The sequence below is a fragment of the Stigmatopora nigra genome, chromosome 3 (assembly GCF_051989575.1).
Source record: "Stigmatopora nigra isolate UIUO_SnigA chromosome 3, RoL_Snig_1.1, whole genome shotgun sequence".
Taxonomy (NCBI): domain Eukaryota; kingdom Metazoa; phylum Chordata; class Actinopteri; order Syngnathiformes; family Syngnathidae; genus Stigmatopora; species Stigmatopora nigra.
The window spans coordinates 13,576,118-13,600,026 of record NC_135510.1 but is presented as its reverse complement, the minus strand read 5'-3'; the positions used below and the strand labels follow the sequence as shown (position 1 = coordinate 13,600,026).

At 37.2% G+C, this 23,909-nt stretch overlaps 1 protein-coding gene across 1 annotated transcript in view; it reads right to left on the bottom strand.

Moving 5' to 3' along the window:
* Positions 1 to 23,909, bottom strand: part of luzp2 (leucine zipper protein 2) — a 75,538-nt gene that overhangs the window by 15,666 nt on the left and 35,963 nt on the right. The window contains exons 3-6 of the mRNA XM_077713881.1: positions 21,145 to 21,215; positions 18,493 to 18,574; positions 14,693 to 14,755; positions 4,054 to 4,116 (exon numbers count right to left, since the gene is read on the bottom strand). Of these exons, the coding sequence (XP_077570007.1) occupies positions 4,054 to 4,116; positions 14,693 to 14,755; positions 18,493 to 18,574; positions 21,145 to 21,215 (279 nt within the window). The remainder of the gene's footprint in view (positions 1 to 4,053; positions 4,117 to 14,692; positions 14,756 to 18,492; positions 18,575 to 21,144; positions 21,216 to 23,909) is intronic.

Below are 23,909 nucleotides of genomic sequence, written 5' to 3'. Positions count from 1 at the left end.
TTGATTTTATCTGGACCTGTTCTGCGACATGGCAAGAATAATTTAAAGAAGCTGCAGCACTGCGAAGGGAAGTGAAAAAAGGAAAGCAAGGGCTTGTGTATTTCAATATGCTGCATTCTTTGTATTATCAAAGCATGGGCCTATTAGTTGACTCAATAAATCATGGCGACCACTTGTTTAGCCAAGGCTATGCCAAACATGATGTATCGTGATGGCAGTATTCTACAGTGGCTTGCAAAAGTTGCAAAGTTCTACATTTTATCATGTCATAACCACAAACAAATATATTGTGTTGGAGCTTCATGTTAAAGAGTGTCACAATTGGCTCGGTCGTGGAATGTGGTTGTACCCAAATGCAGTGAGGCAGGCAATGGAGGAGAGGAATGGAGTGCTTCACAAAACTTGATTTACTTAAGGCAGGTTCTTTAGAAAATAACAATGACATAGAAATCATAACAAAAATTAAACCTGACGTGAAAGAGGTGGGGTAACGAGGAACTTGGCATGGAAAAGTGTCACAGTATAAACAAAGCAGACGATCCGACAATGACTAACAAATACATGGGCTTTAAATAGAAAGACAAGGGTTGATCACAAAGTATACACAGCTGGTTACAAGAGGAAGGGTATAACAAAACCAACCATAACAAAGAGCAACATAGTGGCATGCAAAACAAAGTATTTAGTTCAGCCAAAATTTTACGAGATCACTTTTTGCAGGATATGTCACTACTATTTTTTCACATCTGGAGATCAAATTTTTTGCCGAGTCTTTGCAACAAAACCAAGCACAATCAGATGATATGGAAAGAATTTGTGAGGAGCAATTTTGAGAGGTTGGCAAAGATTCTTAATTGGATTTAGATTAAGAGAGTTTGGGTTTAACATCTGTGAGCTATGCCATCACAAAGTCAAAAGTGTTTTTATAGAAGCTCACATTCATACACACTTGTCCTCAAAACTAATTGTATTGCAAGATTTTTTCAGGTGAAACTATTTGGTATTTGGGATTTTGATGCATAGGCAATAATTATGTCTCTCTACTTAGCCGACTATCTTGACATGAAAAAAACATTATACAGACCATCTTGGAGCAATTTGTTCCTAAAGTTAGTTTTGAAGCTATTATATATGTTAAGACAGTGCCTGAGTATCAATTATTGTGTAGCATGACCATAACAGATGTGATCTTAACTGCCTAAGGTTTCACTGATTTTCTTTTGTTCTGGTGTGAAGATGAACTCTAGGGTTAATGTAAATTTGTCTGTAAAACGATGTTATGTTCATGAAGGTTGTGGAGAAAGAGCAATTAATCACTCATAAGTGTTTGGCGAATTTGCTATTACAGAGGCAATTTTATCAAGGTGTTAGGACAGAAGCTAGGAATAGAAAAAAATGACTATCAATCTTAAAATGAAGCCCTTACCTTATGTAAAAACACACTCTTTTCATTCAGTGATTTTTTTCAGAACACATTGGAGTTTGAATCATTAATTACTTTACAATCAGAATCATCGTCAAAATCTGGTTACATATCTCTTTGGTTCCCAAGGAGAATCTTTTTTTAGCATTTCTTACTATGGGCACAGCTGTTGAGCGTATTAACCTTCTTTTCCCAGCAGGATCTATTGACTTACGATGCTTTAAGAGATTTTCCATTTATTAAATCCTGTTCAGGCACAAGCAATGGCACCAAAACAGATTTTTAAAAATAAATATTGCCCAAGCTATACCCCTGATGATGAAAATGAGTGTTTTATTGGCCTATTGTTGTGGTGATGAAGATGACATATATGAACCTAGCACCATCTATAATAAGAAGGACTATACAGCAACGACAGAGTATATTTCCCCAAAAATGAAAGCGTACAAACAAACAGATCCATGCTCTAACAGATAAGAAAAAAAATCAACTGATTAAATGGCAGATCTAAAACCTGTTAGCCATCCCTTCCCCTCAGAGGGCTGCATGACTCACACTTTTATTGACTTCATCAACGTCAGATGTTTCCCTTGAGGATTTCATGATGTATCCAAAAGGTTAGATGGTATTTTTGAAATGACCTAACATCTGTTAATTCACAGTTAAGTGAACTTCTTTTTGTGATTAAAGGAAGCATTTGACTATAATTTGGAATACACACATTATACAAGTCTTGCTTAGTGCAAACAAATAAATTCAAACTGTAATTTACTTTACTTTACTCTACTCTGCTCTTCACTCTAATTTCTTGCCGTTTGAGAATGCATTCTTCTTTATTGTGAGTACCTAAGCCGATTTTCTTGTTAACATGTTAACAACTGCTTCCCTGTGCTACATTATTCACTTAGAAGTCAAAGAGTCTTAGTTTATTCAAATTACAAATAAGATAATCTAAAGTAGCAGAGCGTGGCCTGGCTTATGAGTGGTTTGCGCATGAGCCTATGGGGTCCTAGGTTCAAATCCAGGTCGATCCACCTGTGTGGAGTTTCCATGGTCTCCCTGAGCCTGGGTGGGTTTACTCCGGGTACTCCGGTTTCCTCCCACATTCCAAAATCATGCATGGTAGGTTTATTGGACACTCTAAATTGCCCCAAGGCATGGGTGTCAATGTGCATGGTTGTCCGTCTCCATGTGCCCTGTGATCGGCTGGCCACCGATTCAGGGTGTCCCCCGCGTCTAGCCTGAAAGCGTAACTAGGAAATGCAAGGACCGCCACTGGAATCCAGTTACTAATCACTTGGACCATCTAAATATACTGCAGGATTACTGCATTTAACAAAGATAGTGCTTTAAAAGTTTATCTAAGGCCTTCTAAAAAAAAGAAAATTTAGCCTAATTTTAGCTCTTGGCCCTGATTTCAAAGCCATAATTTAAGATTTTATCAATAGCTCTGTCTTTATTGTTTTGTTTCTTTATCTTAGCCAATGTTATTGGGGGATTTTTCTCCTAAAATACATCTTAGCATAGTAAGCAAAAGCAATGTCTTGAAGCCTTGTAGAGAACTAAAACTTGTGGGGTCTACAAACAATAAAAAATACGCATTCACAGGTATCACACTGCATAAAATGCATGATTTTTGTCTACTTCTTTTTTTTTTAACTATTCTGTTTGGTTGCCATGAAAGAAATGTCCCAAAGACTTTTGACTGAAAGGGAACCACTGGTTGAAAACATAAGTCAATAAAAGTTCATGAGGATTGAGATAGAAGGGATGCAAAAGGTCCAACAGTATTAAGAATAATTGCATTGGGAATGAGCATTTTTGATTAAATGTAAATCCCAATGCTATTGAATACTTTGACCTAACATTTACATCAATCCACTCATCCACCTAATTATCAATGTGTTGCAGTTGATTCCACAGAGGCTACACCCTGAACTTGTTGCGAGACATTTAGGAGTTACAAATACACATTTTGGCATGTAAGTGAAAACTGGAGTGCTGGGAGAAAACCCAAAATGCAAGGCGCCCAGCCTGTGGGTCTGATGTTAAAACCATTTGTCAATTGTGTGACCTTAATATACTCAAAATTGTTGAACATTCCACAAAAAAAACAGCATTGCTCTGTAGAAGAAAGTAATTTAAATTATTGTCCCTTACTAGGCAATCATTGACTGACAAACTGTCATCTTAAATTGAGGACTTTCGGTCTTTGTTTTCCTTCCAGCTTTTTCTTCAGGGCCTCAGCCGGATCATCACGTTTACAAATGTGATTAAGACTTGGAAAAGCTTTGTTGGATGTGATTTAGCTGTGCTCTACTTGAGAGTGTATTTTGTAAAAGAGGCTAATAGGTGTTTTCACCAGCATATTCAGGTGTGTTTGTTTAAAGTAGAGGTTTACCAAAGTGTGCCTGTACTAACAGATAGCACTCATCCTTAAAAAAATACCTAAGATGCAATTAGATAGTTTAAGTTTTCAAATGTCAAGATATACTTTTGGACATTTACCCAACAAAACCTATTTGGTTTCCCCAAACCAATTGTTCATTAAATGTAATTACATTTCATTCAGCATAACCCTGACTTGCATGTCTTATGTTTCTTTGTCCTCGGATTGCACTTGCACTTACCTCTTCAGCATGAGCATCACAAAGCTTGTTCCCTGACAAGAGTTTATTCTTCAAGCTCTTGTTCTGAGAAAAGGATGAGAAAGGATATGATGAAATTTGTGTCTGTTGGTTTCTGTTCATTCACATGTTTTGTTATTTTATGAGTCAGTGGGCATTGCTTTCTCAGAACTCTGACAGTGAGTGCTTGACTGCCTCCCAATGTCAGAATAGATTTAAGAGCACTTAGTTCACTCTTGTTGTATGCACTTACAAGCTGGTTACAAAAGAAATAGAATCCTACAAAAATATGGGAAATTGTCAGGTTCATTAATAATTACCTTCGTCCGTAATTATCAATAACTGCAGGAAGACATCTTATTCAATTATTGACATTTAATTAAATAGAAATGGATACAACAGATAAACAGCTTCCGGAAGGGAGAGTTACAGCAAGCGTCACCGTACGACTTCCGAACGTCTCCTCGAATAGACATTTTCGTCCTATTCTTATGGTCACAAGTTACAGAGTTGTTGATCATTCCATCACGTATGAGTAAAAACAACATCTGGGACTACAATAACAATCAAGGTATTTTACTAATAACAAAAACAGGGACTAGACCTAACAACATTTAGATTTGAGTAATTATACAACCTCCTTGACCTAAGAATCATATAATATAATCATAATCATATAATCGTTACATACAGAAAAACCCGAAGTGTACGGTTACATAACGATAACAATATTCTTGTTATTGTCCGAATAGCCCTGTCCTCGTCACCAAGGGCCCACCAAATCTCAAGGACCGAGATTGGGTGGATTGTTTGTATAACCATCCTGGAACAGGCTGTCTAGGTTAAAGATGACTTGGCGTGACCTTAAGACTTTTGAAAAACAGAAAGAGAATGATTTAACAAAGTAATGAATTAATACAAGGAAAAGAAAGAGATTGATTTAATAAAGAAATGAATTAATATAACTATTATAATAATAAAACAGAATAAACCCAACAGAAATATATGAAGTTATAAAAGAGAATTGGTTCATACAAAGAGATTTGTATACATTGAGTGAGGTGTTTAAAACAGATAAGGATATTGTCATATTTTTCGTGTGACCCAAATTTTTTCTACCCAGTAGATTCTGTCAAAGTACATGAAAAATATGTGTAATTGGTTCAATGTATTTAGCTGTGGCCCTCTACCAATTTGGGATACAACTGTCACCTTCTACCAGGTCGGAACCTGAAGAACAGCTAATACCAGTACAGTGGCCAAAAGCACAGGCTGACATCTTAGCTGCAAGCATCTTCTCTTGAAGGTATTTAGAGGGAGGTTTCCATGTTATGCAATGCAATCAATGAACCCATGCGCACTGGTAACACACCTACATTGTAGCGTGCAAGGAGTTAAAGCAATGATCCTTTATTGACATTCATACAACAACCAGAAATGCACACCTGTTATCATGCTATAGGCTTGGGAAAAATCAAAATAAAGTACAGGTTCTCTCCCGGACAAAAAGTAATCCACCCACAAACAAAATTATACTAATCATAATGCCCTGGGTGAATATTTTCCCAAAATTTAGTGAGAATTCACCTCAAACGATTACATATTAACTATGTTCTACATAAGAATCCGTGAAATCGCAAATGCTGTTTCGCAAATGAGCGGGATTGCACTGTTTATGTATCAAATTAATACATTTGAATTCAGAAAAGGCGGCCCGGCGGACTAGTGGTTAGTGCATCAACTACTTCACTTTGTTGAATTTGCAGGTTTTTGTGTGAAATTTCTCCAGGTACACCAGTTTCCTCCCACATCCCAAAGACATGCGGGGTAGACTGGTTGAACACTAAATTTCCCCTAGGTACGAGTGTGAGCGTGAATGGTTGTCTGTCTCCTTGTGCCCCGTGATTGCCTGGCCACCAATTCTGGGTGTTTGATGGTGTTTTAGTTCAGGCCACATAAAATGATGAGGTATTGGATGAGACTTTTCATTTGTATTTGATATACATTTATTGTATGCAAATGCACAGAGATAATGAGCTGGCATCGCATCGGTATTGTGATCAGTGAGTCAAAACTGGCAAAGTATCAATCCCAGAGTTGCATCTCCTATCATTCCTACAGAGGGAGCACCATATGAGGACATGTACAACTAGCAGCTGTCACAAAATGTAATATAGTTAAGCTTCTGGACATACTGTGAGTGAAAATGAGATCCTCTAGAGCCTGTCTGTCACAGTACATTATGCAAAATGCAATACTCTGAGCTGCATATGTCCAAACATGTTAGTCCCGGAGCAGTGTTAATCTGTGGACCTAGAAGTAAAGGAGTTTTTTTTTTTACTATTCACATGTTTGTCTGTCTTTTCACAAGAGCCAATATAACACTGGGTTACATATGAAGCTCCTTTTGCACAATTTACTTCTCAGTCATCAGGGAAATAACCAAGAATAATGCAAATGCAAGTAAGACAAATATTGTAAATGTTACATTTTGCAGTTCATCCATCCATCAATTTTGCATAGCGCTAACCCTCTCTAGAGGTAGAGGGGTGGAGCATTTTGGACAATTCATCTTGAACTGTTTGCCAGCCAAATTAGGAGTAGTTGTATGCATGTATTTAAATGTGTGGAAACCAAAGTACTTGGAGAAAAAAATCAACTGCCACTGGAAGAACATCCTAGTTAAAAATTCATGACTTCTGAACTATAAAGCAGCTCTGTTAACTGGCCGGCCATTTAGATGTAATCACGATAAAACTGCATTCTGAAGGCTTTTAGTTGTTGTTATTAATTTTAAGATTTCTAATCCAGCAGTCTGGAAGTAATACAGAGATCTTTGCAAACAGCGACATTGGCAGTCATGATCAAATATCCATGCACACTGTTAATTAAGGTGTTCATATATAAAGTGAATGTTTAGTTTTTGTGTCCAGACTGGATTTTGATATATAATAAAAGACTCGACATCTCCATCACACAACTGATTGAAGTTGACAAGGTCTTCCAAGTGAGTTTTATAATGTCATCTCATTCATGAATAATTAATATGTTGAGCAGAATAATAAAAGGTCACTTGAGTGAAGAAGTCTTGTGCAACAAAAAAAAAAAAAAAATATATATATATATATATATATATATATATATATATATATATATATATATACATATATATATATATATATATATATATATATATATATATATATATATATATATATATATATATATATATATATATATATATATATATATATATATATATATATATATATATATATATATATATATATATATATATATATATATATATTTATATATATATATATTTATATATATATATATTATATATATGTATGTATATATATTATATTATTATTATTATATATATATCCACCAAAGGACATAGGAATTGAAACGGCAATCACAATGCAAGGCAACAATGGATTGAACCTCTTAAAATATAGAATTTGAAACCTAGGAAGAGATGAAGAGGGAAGATGCAATACTACAAACCAGAGACAAGTACAAGCAAGCATTCCATTGATAATAGAAAACAAAAAGATATGGCTCTCTACTAAAAATGTTTTGTTGACGAAGCAAAATGTCTCTGGAACAAGATGTCATGACATATTCTCATTTTCTGAACCACTTTATCCTCATTAGGATCACAGGGAGGTGCTGGAGCCAATCCCAGCTGTCTCCGGGCCAGAAGCGGGGCAAACCCTGAATCAGTGGCCAGTTGATTGCAGGGCACGAGGAGATGGAAAACCATCCACACTCACACTCATACATAGGAGCAATTTACCGTATTTTGCCATTTAATATAACCGGGCATATTAAACGGAAACTCAGCTTTTTTGCCAAGATTTGTATGGTGTTCATGGGGGCATAATTATAGATACTTCAGTTCATTAAAATTCTAAGTCAGACTCTATTGAGCAGTAAGTAGTTTTAACCTGAGCAATAAGTACTCTGGCACCAAGCAGCAGGTTTATACCCAAATTATACCTTGCTGTTTTACCTCTTTCCTCATTTTTTTTTACCTCATTTATTCAATCTGTACAAAACAAGAGACAAAAATTGAGTATGAGCTCTAAGTAAAAACACAGGTAAAGCTCATACACATTGCAAAGAGTACTTTGATCTCTCCCTTTCTCTCTCTCTGTCTCTTCCTCTCTTTTATTCGACTGTTTCACTGCGGCAAACCCTTAGGGAGAAAGTTGAAAGTCAGTCAATCGTGGGTTGAGCTAGTCTAGTACTAAGTTTCCCAAGAAATATGTAAACCTATATGTACAAAGACATGTTAAACCATTCCACACTACAACATTATTTGAATGATTTGGAAAGCTGTTTCCCTGACTGCAAACAAAATGTCTATAAAAGCTAAAGATTTTGTAGCGCAAGGTTCTTTACCTACAGCCCATAAAGTACATTTTGCAGTATCAAGAACATAGGCGAGTATACCTGTGAACTGTCTGCATAGTGAAAGTAAAATATGAAGCTATGAATTTGTCAATCACAGAATACTACCGTAAAGATTAACTTAACCAATATCTCTTTTGGGTTGAAATAAGTATACCCAAATTTTTTTTCGTGTTTAATTTTTCCTAGATCTGATGATTCTTATTCATTACTTTGTACAATGAATTATAGGATACTTTTTTCACAATAAAGCTAAGTAGGCGCTAAAAACAACGAATGGCTGGATCTGGAATGGCTACTTTATGTACTCTAACCAATTAAATAATGGGGGAATGGAAATAAAATATGCATAATATATGCAAATTGAAAAACAGAAACACCCATTTGTCTTTTCTGTGAATTAAAATACTGGGTGAACGAATTGCAGATTTAATATAATCGGCCCCTTGGCATGCTGAGCTAATATGTCTTCATATTAGTATTAAGCAGTGCACCACATTTTTGCTATTCAGCGTTGACGTTTCACTGCCTCTGCAGATTTCATTACAGACAAGCTATAGCACAATATTTATTTCATTGTTAAAATAACGTGCACTTTGTATTCTGTAAGGTTTTTGGCAATGCAGCCTGTGCAATTGTTTATCCTATACATGTATTTATTCACTTGTTGTTTTGGATAGTTTCTTCTTTGTGAAGCCTACTTAGTTGCAAACAGCAGGGCAAATTAACAATATAGCAATGAAGCAAAATAACAAGATACAAATTAACAAATACCTTGAGCAGTGGGAGTAATACAGCCAAAAAATCAAATATAGAACCCTACCTCACAAACTCCTACAAGTTACCGAATTTTCTCGCATATTAGCCTTAACTTGTAAGTTGTACCCTTAAAATTGGCTTAGCATCGTTGAATTTTTATAAGACGCCACCTGATTCACAATTTCACCTCCATAATCATAATAGGGAGTACAATTGTGCTACTTTGAAGGGAAAATCTTAAGAAAAATAATTAAGCATGTTTTTTTTAGATACCGTATGATCCTAAAGGACTTTCTGCTGGGTTGAACATTCCGAAAGGGTGTTGCCTGCACGTTGACAAATTCAAAAATGAAGTCACATAGGATACAACCAGGAAATGTGTCCATATTTTGTCATGTCTATGTAAGGTGGTGGCACCCTTAGCGAGAATTTGAAGCTACATTTTATGCAAGATCCGATTTTTTTCAATGAATTTCATTCATAGACGTCAAAATAAATGTTGTCTAGCAGTTTATCTGCTTATCTGTTCTATATTTTGAAATAAATCACTGTATCGGCCGCATTGTCTTGAGTAATTGTGTTTCCTCCATGGCACCTTGCAATTTTGTTCATGTCAAGTCTAATTTGAGCGAATATAAGCCATACTCTTGATTCAGTCATCATTTTTTGGAGCGACAAATATGGCGGATATGTGAGAAGATACGGTAATCAATATAAGTACAGTGCACTAAAGCACACTTCCCCCTGCTGTAAATGGATGAAATTATCTAATTTTACCAGGGAGAGTGCTGGGATCGTAGATGTACAATTACTGCGTGCATGATATCATTCATTACAAGTTGAATGCAAAACTTGCAACTCCAGTCTTTTGACAGCCAAGAGTTTATCAGTTGTTGTTTTTTTGACCCATCTATGCATCTCCCTTGTGCCACTGTTCTTTTCTTTTCAGTATATCTCATTCCTCTTCAAATCTCCTCTGGGGCCTACTGAGTTCCATGTTGGAGGGAGAAGCTCCTTGCAGTCCCACTGCTCAAAGCTGTACCGTAGAAAAACCACTCCACCATCATTCTCTGTTCAGCAAAAGTAAAAATGGGACTTGCTGCAAATATGATACCAATTAGTATAACAATAGGTGGCCTACGGGCATACCACTGCTTAAAATTAGTAGTGAAAATACTACATTCTCATTTGCAGTATTCAACCCAATTCCCAAAGCACCCAATGTACAGCAAACAACAAAAAATAGTGATAAAGCACAAACCAAGAAAAAAAAGAGGATAGCACTCTCATCACATCTCATACGGGCTATCTTGGCCAAAGCCCATTATAAAGGCATCAAAAATTCAGTCAACTTCTAACTTCAGCCCGAGTACAAAGGATGACCCCCAAAAAGAAGAAGACGTGTCAATAGACTGTCACTGGAAAAAAAAATGCACTGCACAATTTCTCAAAAGCAATGAAAAGAAATAACTTTAATTCTCCAATGTTGACAACAAAATCCTTGTTCCATTTCGAGCCATCTCGCATGTCATACCACTCACGTTGACATTTCCTCCATACACCTTCACTAATAGCTACTTAGTCCAGTGTCAAATATTTTCCCAAAAACTTTCAAAGTCATTATATGCCTTCTATTCACTTTGAACAAGAGAGCTGCAAAATAATAGCAAAGCAATACTTTATTATTTTAAATTCTGTGCGTCAACAATCTGGGATCAAACCCTTGACCCCAGAATTGTAAGGCCAATGCACTAACCACTCCTTAATATCAAACAACCAACACAAAACCTTCTAATTTGTATGTGTTGAAGGGATGGACACAAGCGTGAGTTACTATAGGTAAGAGTATATCTGCATAGAATTTTAATTTATACCCAAGACTCCTGCTACTGTATTAAAAAGGGGATTAAGAAGTATGGTAGGGAGTATTAAGATAGATGAAAATAAAGTTATGAAAGAAAAATCTGTGAAAGAAAATAATGGACAATGGAAAAAAATGGGTTAAAAAGTCAGGGCTATCTATTTTTGACACAACTTGTTTCTTCAAGTTTTGATAACTGTTTTGCTTGGTTCCAATTTTGCAATGAATTTAAATAACAGATTTTTAAAATCACATTCCTGTTCTCGAGCTAAGGGTCCAATGTAATCCCAAAACTAACCAAGCCATAATATGCAATCATCGCAATGCAAATAGAACTAACTCCTTCCCATCCTTTGCAAAACAAGTCAGGCCTACTTTCTTTTATTTATGAACAAAGTCCATTAGACTGTCTATCACCTGCCATCTCTGAGTAAAAAGTGACATTACCTCACTTCTCATCCCTTTCCATTTCACTTAAAGCTCCATTTTTCACTAGTGCTCTTCAGCAATCATATGTGTGAAATTACTTCTGACATCTTGATGGTGCTCACAGACTCTTTGTTCTTGCTGTGGTTATTGAGTCATCGAGTAATACCAGCTACAAAATGAGAACACTATTAATTCTTTATATTGTTAACATCCCACAGCTAAGTGTTTTGTGTGAATTTGCTGGGAAAAAAAAACTTTTTTGAAGCATCTTTTCACCTCATTAAAAATTAATGTTAGCTTGCTGTTTCATATGGTGCTATATGCTGTAACAAGATGAAAATGTGCCTATTTCCTGAAAATGTTCAGGGTTATAGGAGGAGCGTTCGATTACCGTATTTTTACGTCTATAAATCACAGCCGAGTAAAAGTCGCACCGCACAATAAATGCTTAATGAAAGGGGAAAAAATATATAAGTCGCGATTTTGGGGTATTTTATTTGATAAAATAGTTCCGATCTATCATGCAGGTCGGATCGCCCTCACACTCGCGTGAATGTTGCTACGCCTAAAAAACGCAATAGAGAATGAGGACTATCGTCAAAAAGGTGTAAGTTCTCAATATGGCTAAGAAAGTGAACAATAACACTTCTCTCCTGCTCACTTTTAGAGAGAATGCCTATTAACCCAATTGTGCAAATGTTAAAAAAAATAGAAATTAAAAAATATATTTTTTTTTACATTTGCACAATGGGTTATTTTATTTTTTATTTCATGTTCATTCAAGTTTATCTGTTTAGTCATTTGTATCATTTTAATGCCATTGCTGAGATTATTAATTTATTCATTGATTAAACCAGAATGAAAGTAATGTGTGGCAAAGTTGTCTATTACAATTCAATGTGCACGGCTGAAGAAACTCAGCAGGGCCCATGTACTGTGAGACATTCTTCAATGTTTTTCGTAAGCCAGAAACCAGTACACAAGATTTGTGTGGATGATCACAACCCACTTTTAACGACTAAGGCTACGATGGGATAATTACAAGAAAAGAGAGCCATTCCAGCTTGACTCTGAAATTTCATAGCTTATTTTTTATCAAAGGAGATTTTTAAAAATAGTTATAAAATGAGATATTTTTTTGTTTTATAAAATAAATACTTTTTTAAAATGCAAATTTTGTAATTTTCCTCATGTAGGATTTTCCTCATGCTACTAAAAATACTATGCCTTGTGCAATGAATATGGCTTATATTAATAGCAACAGTTTTATCCTGAACTGGATTAAAAGTTAATACAATTGGATGGTATTTGTTCTAAACTCATTGTGGCAGACTTTAAAGGTTTTACCCCAATAGTTTAACACTATTGCTGTTTGACTTTCCGAGCACAATACATTTGGGTAAGTGACACGCTAATAGATTCTCTGCATGCACCCAGTTTAAATGTCAGGTCATCACAGATGTCAGAGATGTTCTGCTGAGCACAAACGATCCTTACTGTATGTGATTACATTGGCCCAGAAACCTTGGAAGGGCATTTTCTAAGTGATGTAGATCTGGGACAGAAAAAAGCAAATGTCAGCAATTAAGCAATCATATGATGACGGAGCAACTGGTTGAGACATCTGCCAGTGCATCGCAAGCATCGTGGCCTGATGATTCTGTGTCAGGGACACAATGAAAAAAATGTATAACAAACTAAACTAATTATAGGACAAACAAAGAGCGTCCTCTAAACTGCTACGCTCAGCTGGCTCGCGTTTGGGTGGACGGTGCAGGGAATCACAAGGCAAACTGATGAAAACTTAAAAAGTATTTATTTACAAAAAAAAAAAAAAACCCTAAAAGAACCACTTCAAGAAACTAACAATAAAACTACGGTCAAAAGAAACTTACTAGGGCAGGGAAACCCAATCGGACACAGCACGAAATACAACCTGACAAATAGCAAACAACTGTCTACTTGATTTTAATTGTTAATCATGAGTGGTTTGGTGGTCAAGCGGTTAGCACACTCCCCTTACAGTTCTGAGATTGAGGGATCATTCCACAGTGGGTTCTGACCTTCCCGATTGGAGTTTGCATGTTCCCCCTTACATGCATGGGTCTTGTTTTGCACCCCGGTGTCCTCCCACATTCCAAAAGCATGCATCTCTTTGTGGCCTGTGATTGGCTGGGTAACACTTCCGGATGTCCCTTGCCCACTGCCCATTGTTGGCTGGGATAGGCTCCAGCATCCACAAAACTCTTGTGAGTATACAAATGAAAAATGAATGAATGAATGCTTTATCTGTGCATTCATTGCCGCTTATCCTCAAGAAGTATGCGAGGGTACTGGTATCTCTGCTAACTATGTCAAGGAGGAAACGTTACATCCTGAATTGTTCAGCAGCTAGGGGCAGTTTGAAATGGTCAATTATCTTAGAATGTATGATTTTTAGGATGTGGGAGGAAATCAGATTATGCATGGAAAACCCAGACAGCCACGGGGAAAAGATACAAACTCTACACAAGAATGTCAGATGTTGAGATTGAACCCTTGATCTTGGGATTGTGAGATTGACGTGCAAACTACTCATCCATTAACGATTTATACTTCCCTTTTATTAAACACTGCTCAGTTTTAGGCCTTAGGCTTTTCAGAAGTAGTCATCCAGCTAAGATTATTGTATGATGTTAGCTGGTAATGTTTACTACCATAGAATATGTACTGTGAGATAACTGTCTTTTTTGTGTATAAATAATGTTTTTTTTACTGATAGTGTGTATGTGGCAGCAGTTGTCCTCATGTCTACTTATATTGTATTAGTCTGCTTTCATTGTTCCCCTTTTGTATTCATGTTGTTGCGATTGCAATATGTGCATTTATTTTTTTGTTTCCTTTTGCAAAATATTCAGAAATTGCAATATAACTGACACTTTGCAGCCAACATACAATACTACATGCAAGTGTTCATCCCACTCGGTATTATTTATCACCAGCCGCCACTGCAATTATAGTCCCTTTATATCAATAAAATGTATAGATGGGGGTTGAGGTTAATACCTTATTTGCGGTTTCATACAAAAATTCATTCCAAATAGATAAAAACTGATGAATAAAAAAAAGGAAAAAAAACACTCGTGTATGCAAGTATTCAAATGAACTTTGAATATTTAATAGATTACTCACCTCTTGCTGTAAATCCTTAATGATTTTGGTTTTCTTCTCCATCTCTGCTTTAATCAGTTTAACCTGAAGACAGAACAGAATGCTCCTGTCATTATGAATGTTCTTTGGCCCAAGACCCAAATAAGTGAACGTTCTTCCATAGCAATAAGGAAGAGGACAAATATACTGTACATCTCTGCACTGTTAGAACTGCAGATGGATGATATTTTCCAAACTGTGGAATCATCCAGCCTTCTGATCTGGTCTGATATTTTGTCCAGTGCCATGCTTCCTTTGTGGGAACAATTTGAGGATGGCCAATTCCACATTTCAGCAGTGTACAAAGTGAAGTAAAAACAAGGTTGTGAAAGCTTGGCGTACGTAAAATAACCCGACTGATCTTTACAAAGTCATGACCTGAACCAACAAAAGAAAAGAAACAAAAACAAAAAAAAAAACAAAAGAAACACCAAAACAGAAGAAAAACAACAGAATGGTGGCCCAAAACACAAACAAGAGCTATTCACCGACAATAAAGCGACAAGTGCAGGTAGATGATGACCCTTTGAAAGGTCGTCAAGATAGATCTGGTGGCAAGAAGTCAATCATCATGTAATAATTGATTTCGTATCAGAAAGACACCTGTAAAACTGTAAACTAAACCAAGTCAGTTGATCCAGATCCAAAAATAAGGCAAATGACCATTCAGCCTTCGTCACAGCCGACAAACCCAGTTTAATAGAACACATCATGCCAATTTATTTGTAAACTTTAAATTTGAAGATTCATTTTCCTGAATTACATTGTGTTCTTATTAACTTATCGTCTCTAATTGGATACATGTTACTTGAATGAACTAGTCTAATTAATTATATTATTAGAAACATATTAAATTGAATTGAATGTTTTTATGATGAGTATTACATTTTTTCCCCTTAAATAATAACTGTTTTTTATGTTATCCAGTAAAAGGCACTCTTAAATAGGATGGGTTGGAAATAATGTACTCAATCAGTTCTGTGACAAAAGATGAGTCAATACCAGGTGCAGAAGGGTAAGAGTTTGAATTGATAACATATTCTATTAGAAAGTAGGGTGGGTAGATTCATTTTCAAGAAAATTGGTAATATGGGAAAAAAGACACCTCTACCCTGTCTGCATGTAAGTGCTCATCCCATCATCTGGGAACCACAAATGAGAACAGCCTGGTCAGGGATTGTCTATTCCCCACAAAGAGCAATTCCCAGGTTATATTCTATAAAGGAACAGAAATGACGCCAATGTAATTTTGATTGACTTCAAATACATAGATAGGACTCACTTTAGAGGAACACACTGCAAATTACTTCTACAAGACTTAAATAATCATGCTTTCACTGACAAGGGATGGTGGCATACCATGCATCTTATGATATGCAGGCTAAAAATGGCATGGCCAGAAGACATCTATCCATTCAATTTCCCCTGCTTATCTGACGTCGGCTTGCGGAGGCAGCAGCTTCAACAGGGAAGCCTAGTCTACTCTCTCCCCAGGCACTTCAACCAGCTTTCTCGGGAGGATCCCAAGGGATGGTCTCAACAGCGAGTCCTCGGTCCTCCCTGTGCCTACAGTTCTTGAGAATTTGGTTCAAATTTATGTACTCTAGTTCATTCATCACTGATGATTGTTGGATTCGTACAAGCATGTGAAGACACCTTACGCTTGATAAATGTGTATTGCGATCGGCAGCCTTTATTAGCCGGATCTCCTGTGAATTAGCTAGAACAGCAAGTAATTGTAAGCTGCTGAAATATAAAAAAGAAAAAAGAAAACTAGAGTGGCCAGGAAATATTACTTTTATAAAATTACTGAATATAGCACCAGTCCCACTTCCTAAAAAGTAAATAGATAAAAAACAAACCATGTTTGAACTTTCATTACCCAAACTTTACAAATGGCACTAAAGCCAGCAAGTGAGTAGACAAACACACCTTATATAATACCTGTCAGAGCCTATTCCCAAAAAGGAATTGTATAGTATGGCCTCATAATGCTTGGTGATTTTACTCACTTGTTTCATTCATTTATGCTGAGCGTATACCAGCTAACTGTGGGCACCAGGTGGGGACACACCGGAACTGGTGGCCAGGCAATCCCAGGGTACAAGGAGACGGACAACACTTCACGCTCACGCTCATATCTAGAGGCAATTGAGATAGTTATACCGGCCTACTCTGCATGTTTTTGGCATGTGGAAGGGAACCAGAGTACCCAGAGAAAACCCACACGAGCTCAGGGAGAACATGCAATCTCCACACAGTGAGGAGCAAGCTGTAATTGAAACCTTGATCCCAGAACTGTGAGGCCGACGTGCAAATCACTGGGCCGCACCCCTCTTTTTTTTCCATTTATGTTTATAATTTTGAATTTCAAAAGGAGAAGATTGATAGCATAAATCCACATGAATTTTATTCTAAAAAAAGAAAATTATACATTGGAGCTTAATACAAATACCCAGAACAATGAAGGCACATGATTTTATGCATCGCACTGTTTATTATTGTACAACTAAACGAAAGAGGGGGCTTCTTATTTTCTTTTCTTTTAATTTATGCTTTTATTATTATTTATTAGTTTAACTTTTACAATGTGCAAGTCACCCTATGAACAAGCACAAAAATTAGCCATATTTTTCACGAGTATGAAAGGAAAATGCACAGCGTGTTCTGCCTTGCATTTAACCTCATCGTAAATCGTTGATGGTGCTTTTATACGATAATTACAGCACAGGAATTGTTCGCTCCATCAAGCCTTGTGGACAACCCTGTCGAAATAAGCTTAAAACATACACAGCAGTGAGGTAAATTTCCCATACACTCAGAAAATGAAATTACGTATTTGTACCATTCAGGAAAAACAACAGCTTTCATCCCGGTGGAGATACTCCCTAAAGTAGTTCTTTTATACTCTTCCTACTTCAGTGACTAGTACAGCTGAGGAACATGGTGCTTTCCTTTGGCTGTGGACCAAGGCTACAAATTAGCTGACAGTAATCTTTGCTCTGGATGTTAAATTGAATGGAAAAGATATTGGTTGGACATGTGTTTCGCATCGTAATTCAATCCATGCTTGTTAATGATTCATTCAGCCTCGGGAAAAAAAAAAAATTCAGTAAGGTAGTCATAGACAGACATTAATCTGATCATTTAATTTGATTTGGTTTGGAGAATTTGTTGTAAGAACCACAGGTGACTAAAGCTAAATTGATTAATATGTTTTGCATCCCCACAAAACTAAAGACTTAATTCAGAGGAAAGTCATGAAATAAAATCGATCTTATTTATCTTGCAGATATTGTCAAGTAAATTAGCACTCGGCCAAATATCCTAAATTCATTATGTCTCAACAGAACAGTGCGGAGTACATTTAAATTAACATTGAAGGAGATGCACATCCCCCAATCGCAACAAAAACATTTATCAGATGTAATGTTTAAAAAATTCTGATTTGTGAATAGTTGCATAGATATGAAGGTGCTGCATGCAGTTGCTCGATTCAAGTAAAAAATAACAAGCCAACACCAACCTCATTGTAGGGAAGCTACCAAACTAACCACAAGTCCATTTTGCTGACCTTGCTCACACTTATTAATCTTTAGTTGGTGTTTGAATGAAGGGGACAGACCATTTTCTCTTGCCATTTTCTAAGAGTGTCAAGTGTTGAGTGAAGGAGCTGACAGAGAGAGCTACTAACTAATAAGCCTGGATCACTGAGGGGCCCATGTGACAGGTGACAGGACAAGTTGGAAATGACCAGATGTTGCTGGTCAGGTCTGTCTTACTGTGGCTTGCTGCTTCTCAGCTCTGTCATTCGCCTCATCCAGCTGCTTCTGCAGGGCAGCCTGGAGGGACTTCATCTCGTCTCTGTCAATTGAGAAGCAAATGAGAAACTGTTAGCATACCTTATGCACATTTTTAGATACTTTGATGCACAGTGGCTCTACCCTGGAAAGCTATACTTGACACAATGTTCCCTCAAGCTCTTTATCTATAGCATGTAAAATGATGTGCTTCATATATCTCCTTCTCTTCTCATCTCATTTTCTGAACCGCTTTATCCTCATTAGGGTCGCGGGGTGTGCTGAAGCCTGCCATGCATATTTTTGGAATGTGACAAAACCGGAGTACCTGGAGGAAACCCACGCAGGCCTGGCAAAAACATGCAAACTACACAAAAATGGGACGTGACCTGTATTTAAACCCAGGACCGCAGAGCTGTGCGGCCAATGCGCTAACCACTTGTTATACTGAACCACTTATCCTCACGGGGGTCCTGAGGGGTGCTGGAGCCTATCCCAGCTGACATTGGGAACCAGGTGGGGGACAAAATGAATTGGTGTCCAGCCATTCATGCTCACACTCTTACCTAGGAGCAATTCAGTGTTCAAAAGGCCTACCATGCATGTTTTTGGAATGTGGGAGAAAACCCAAGCAACCCCACAGAGAACATGCAAACTCCACACAGGAAGACTGACCTGGGATCGAACCCAGGACCCCAGAACCGTGAGGACGACCACTCAACCACCGGGACCCTCCAAATACATACTACTATATTTATTTCTTTGTTGGGCCATGCGAGTTACACTTGAAGGTAGGGTACAATTATCACCATGAGGCAGATGGAAAACTTGAATAACAATTTATACATACCTATTCTGACTTAAAATTTTGCAATCCAAAGACTAATGAAATAAATCTTTCTTACTTTCATTTTGCATCAACATTTATAGTTTTTTTTTCCATTTCAAGGGTGAGTAATGCAGATATGTTTTGCACAAGGCTTAGTAAATGAAGAGATGTTTCACTACTTGAATTAAACATGTTGAATTCGTCAGCAAGTTTTCATTATATTACTGAAATTTCCTTGCTACAATGTCAAAACCTTTGTTTTTCCATCTGTTTTCCTAATGGCCTCTTAATCAAGTGCAATATTACTTCATGTCTCTCTTGTGGCTATTCAGTTCCAAATCATATTAAAGTAATTTTTAATTAAATGGGCCATGACAAATGTAAATGAAATTAAGTTCATGAGTGTGTGGATATGATTAAACCATAGTATAAATTATTTATTGTACATCATAATACATTTCATACTATAAAGACTCTACTCGTGCTAAGTGCAATATGATTTTTGAGATGAATGCAAAAGGCTATCTGATGCTGATGCTCCAATACTATAACAGTAATTCATTTTAACAGTTTAAAAAAAATGGGACAAAAGTCTAAAATCAGTTGGAAACATTTATGTTAAAGCACAACTGTGGCATTACATGGTGACCACGTATATACAGTCATTGGAAGAGTTGGGCGGCTATGTCTGAATAGTTCCTTAATGGTTTGAAAGAATCTCTTTGCTTAATAAGGAGCACAAAGTTATTACATGCCAGTGGTGTTACGTTTTGGCATTGGCAAAATCCTTGAAAACTATTTCCTTTTCAGCAACCGGCCACCCACGGCTGCTTTGGCATTTCATTTTTAGTCTCAGTCTTAGTCCTGTGTCCCTTACTTGAACAGACTTTTACAAGCAAAATGAAAAAAAAATATATTTCCTCCAAATCGACAGGAAAGGGCACTACAAATGTGAGACTCACACAGAACCAGAGAGAAGTGAAAATGACACAAGAGGTCAAAAAGCTTTATGAAAGGCTCAATCATGATGTTTTCTCAGTTTTGTTGCCGTTTGAAATCTCATAACTGATTCAGCCAGGAAAGAACAGAACAGTAGAGCACGTTAATTTAAAATTGTACAATGGGGAAGTGAAAGAGATGACAAGAAACAGGCAACTTTTGATTGATTACGTCTTTTATAATAACGGAATCAGTTAATGATTACACTTAGCACACGTAGCAAACCACTGGCTTGATAACAATTGCTCCCAATATTTCAGTCCAGTGCTCGATAAGCAACACAGAGCTTAGGTGCTGCTCTATGATTCTCAGCTTCATCAGAGGAGACTTGCCATGCATTGGTGAAAGGCTATTGATTGGCTATTCAGATACTGCATGTAGGAGGTTGGGCTTTAATCAGTCTGACGTTTCAGAGAGCAAGCAGGCCATGAACGACTCCTAATCATTAACAGTCTCATTACACACTACATTAATCAGACAATCCTAACTGGTGAAGCACTTTAGGTAAACAGTTTTCCAGCTCACTTACAAAAAGATATATTGCCAAAACAAGAGTTTTTTTGCGACCGTATCTTACTTCATATTTGGGTGGATTGAGGTGTGCATGAATGCCAAAAAAGACACTTGTTAAGTGATTGATGATACTGGTGGCGAAGGGATTATTGAATTATTCCACAACGCGGCACTGTACATTTTTATTTAATAATTAAATCTGTTAATATTTAATTATAAATATGTCAATATTAATATTTGAATAGGGAGTGCTTGCGACTTCAAGTGCAAAGTATTTGCTGATGCGTCTTTACCTTTGTTTGTGGCTGAGCTCCAAAATCCTTTGCACGTCCTTTTTGGTGACTGAGTCACCGTTTTTCAATGACTAAAAGGGAGAAAGACAAAAAAAAAGATGTTTGCATTTGCATTATTACACAATGACCCCTATGGGATGAATGAAGTACAAAAAAAAGTGTCCAGCCAGGCTGGTCTAGTTGGAGGAAAGTATCAGGTGTGTTATATGATAGGAGAATATCAGCAATGATTAAGGGAAAGGTCTAGAGGACAGACATTGTGTATGGCTAAAGAGACAGTCGGTCTAAGAAAAAGAAAGGAAGCATAGCTAGAAGTAGCAGAGATGAAAACACTGAGGTTCTCTTTTGGAGTGACCAGGTTGGATAGGATTAAAAATGAGATGGACAGTAATGGTTAGACATTTTGGAGACTAGGTCAGATATAGCAGACTTTGATAGTTTGGACAAGTCTGGAGGAGAGATAGGGACTATATAAGTAGAAGCATGTTGAGGATGGAATTGCCAGCAAACAGGGAATAGAGGTCGACCTATGAGAAGATACATGTATGGATGTAGTGTGGAAGAACATAAAAGTGGCTGGTGTAGGTGATGCAAAGGACAGGGTGGAATGGAAAATGTTGTAATCATTATGGCGACCCCTCAACTGGAAAAGCCCAAGTTGTAGCTGTCGTTGACCCCTAAGTGAGTGTCAGGGCAAACAAATATGCTTAACCCGTTCCACCCAAAGGACTATGATTCAATTAGAAAACAGTTTCAAGCTAGATTTATCTGTAATAAAATATCCTTGAAGTCCCAGGAAAACCAGATGAAGCTTCAAATAATTGGGATGCATGCCAACAACATGTAATTATGCAGCAGATGTTGAAATGTTGATGCCCCAGAATGAACAAGATATAGCCTCAAACGATCTGGCTTGGTTCTTCCTAATAAGGGGTATAAGCAGAAATGCAGATTTTTTTTTATTAAGACTCATTCTGGATTATTTCCTGATTGCTTGACAGTTCCTTAAAAGGTATTTGTGTTTTCTACAGATTGGGCTACTATTCCCCAAAAAATAGAAAGGCTATTTGCTCCCAAATTAGAGTTTAAAAAAAAATGCTTCAAGTGAATTCCGTGGCAATCACATTTCCATACACCCTATTTATCCTGGTTGTAGGGGATTGTTTCTTCTCACTCTGCAACGGCCTTCATTCACATTTATGTTCAGGAATGAGGCAGGCACTGTTTACAAATGAATATTAAATCAACCAAAGCCTTTTTGAGTTATGCAATGAAAGTGGAAATGTGTTTTGAATTACATTGGAACTTCTAAAGCCTTTGTTGTACAATTTAGAATATGACCCATTTTCAGAAAATGATGCCTAATACAAATCTTTTGAGTTTGAACCACCATCATGGAACATGTCACATGAGATTATTTTAAAACTTGACTGTTGTTTAACATGCTGATATGCTTCCGTTTTTCTACAGTGCTCGTCTTGGCTAGGATTTCTTGTGAACAGTGGCTTATCACGTGATTTTCATTTCCATGCTGACTAAACTGGTAACCAATCAAATGCAGATTACATTTACACATGTACTTTGAATAATTACATGTGGACTTTTATGACTGTCTGAATAGAGAATCAGAAACATAAGGGAAAAAAACTCACACGAGCATGGCAAAATATTTCAAGTTCACAAAGCCCAAAGATTAAAATTCCAAACTTCATTAATGTTAAGTAGTCGTGCACTTGCTTCAAGATTCAGCAAAGGAGCAATTTCGCCATGGTGCTAGAAAGCATCCACACTGCTTCACCGTTTCCACCATTTTAAACAGTGCTTTGATTTGTCCGAGTGTATGGGGAGAGGGGGGGGGGGGGGGGTTCTTCCAACTATCCCTTGGCTACTGCTCTGTAAGAACTCTTGTCCTCCTTTGAAGAAAGAAGAGAAGTCTCCAAAGAAACCCCATCCTCTGCAGCATTCCATTAATCTACACTGTACAGTAGAGTGTCCAGGAAAAAGCCACTCCTTGGTAAAAAAAACAACAGAAAAAAAATCCAAATTTTGCCAAAAGGCACCAGAAGAACATTAAGAAGATGAAAGAGATGAAAAATGTGTACAGGCGCGTTTTATCCACCATGGAAGAGCTTGAGAGGTTCTGCTAAGAGAAATACGCAAACATACCCAAAGAATGGTATGCCAATCTTGGGACATCATGTTTAAAATGGCTCGAGGCTATGCCAAATTGGGAGCAGACAAGTTGAATTGGATTACTCGGAGAGTGACCACTCCACTTTGACTTGACTCGCTCAGATGGTCCGAAATGTAACACTCGACTCAACTTGAGGTAGAGCAGGATGATATGTGCAGAAAGTCATATACCAATATATTTAGGCTAAATACAAAGAGAGTGAGGGCGGCCTTTAGTGGTTAGCACGTCTGCCTCAAACTCTCGGGTTCAAATTCAGGTTCGTCCACCTGTGTGGATTTTGCATGTTCTCCCCGGGCCTGCATGGGTTTTCTACGGATACTTCGGTTTCCTCCCACATTCCAGAGACATGCATGGTAGGGTGATTGGACACTTTAAATGTTTGAGAGTGAAGGTTGTCCTTCTCCTCCTGCCCTGTGATTGGCTGGCCACTGATTCAGGGTTCAGAAATTAATGAATGAAAAAAAAGATTGATATTAAAATTCCAAGATCTTCGTCGTCCAGAATGACTTCCGAATGCCCCAACACACCAGAAATTTGAGAAACGGAGACAATTCTATCCCAGCTGACAGAG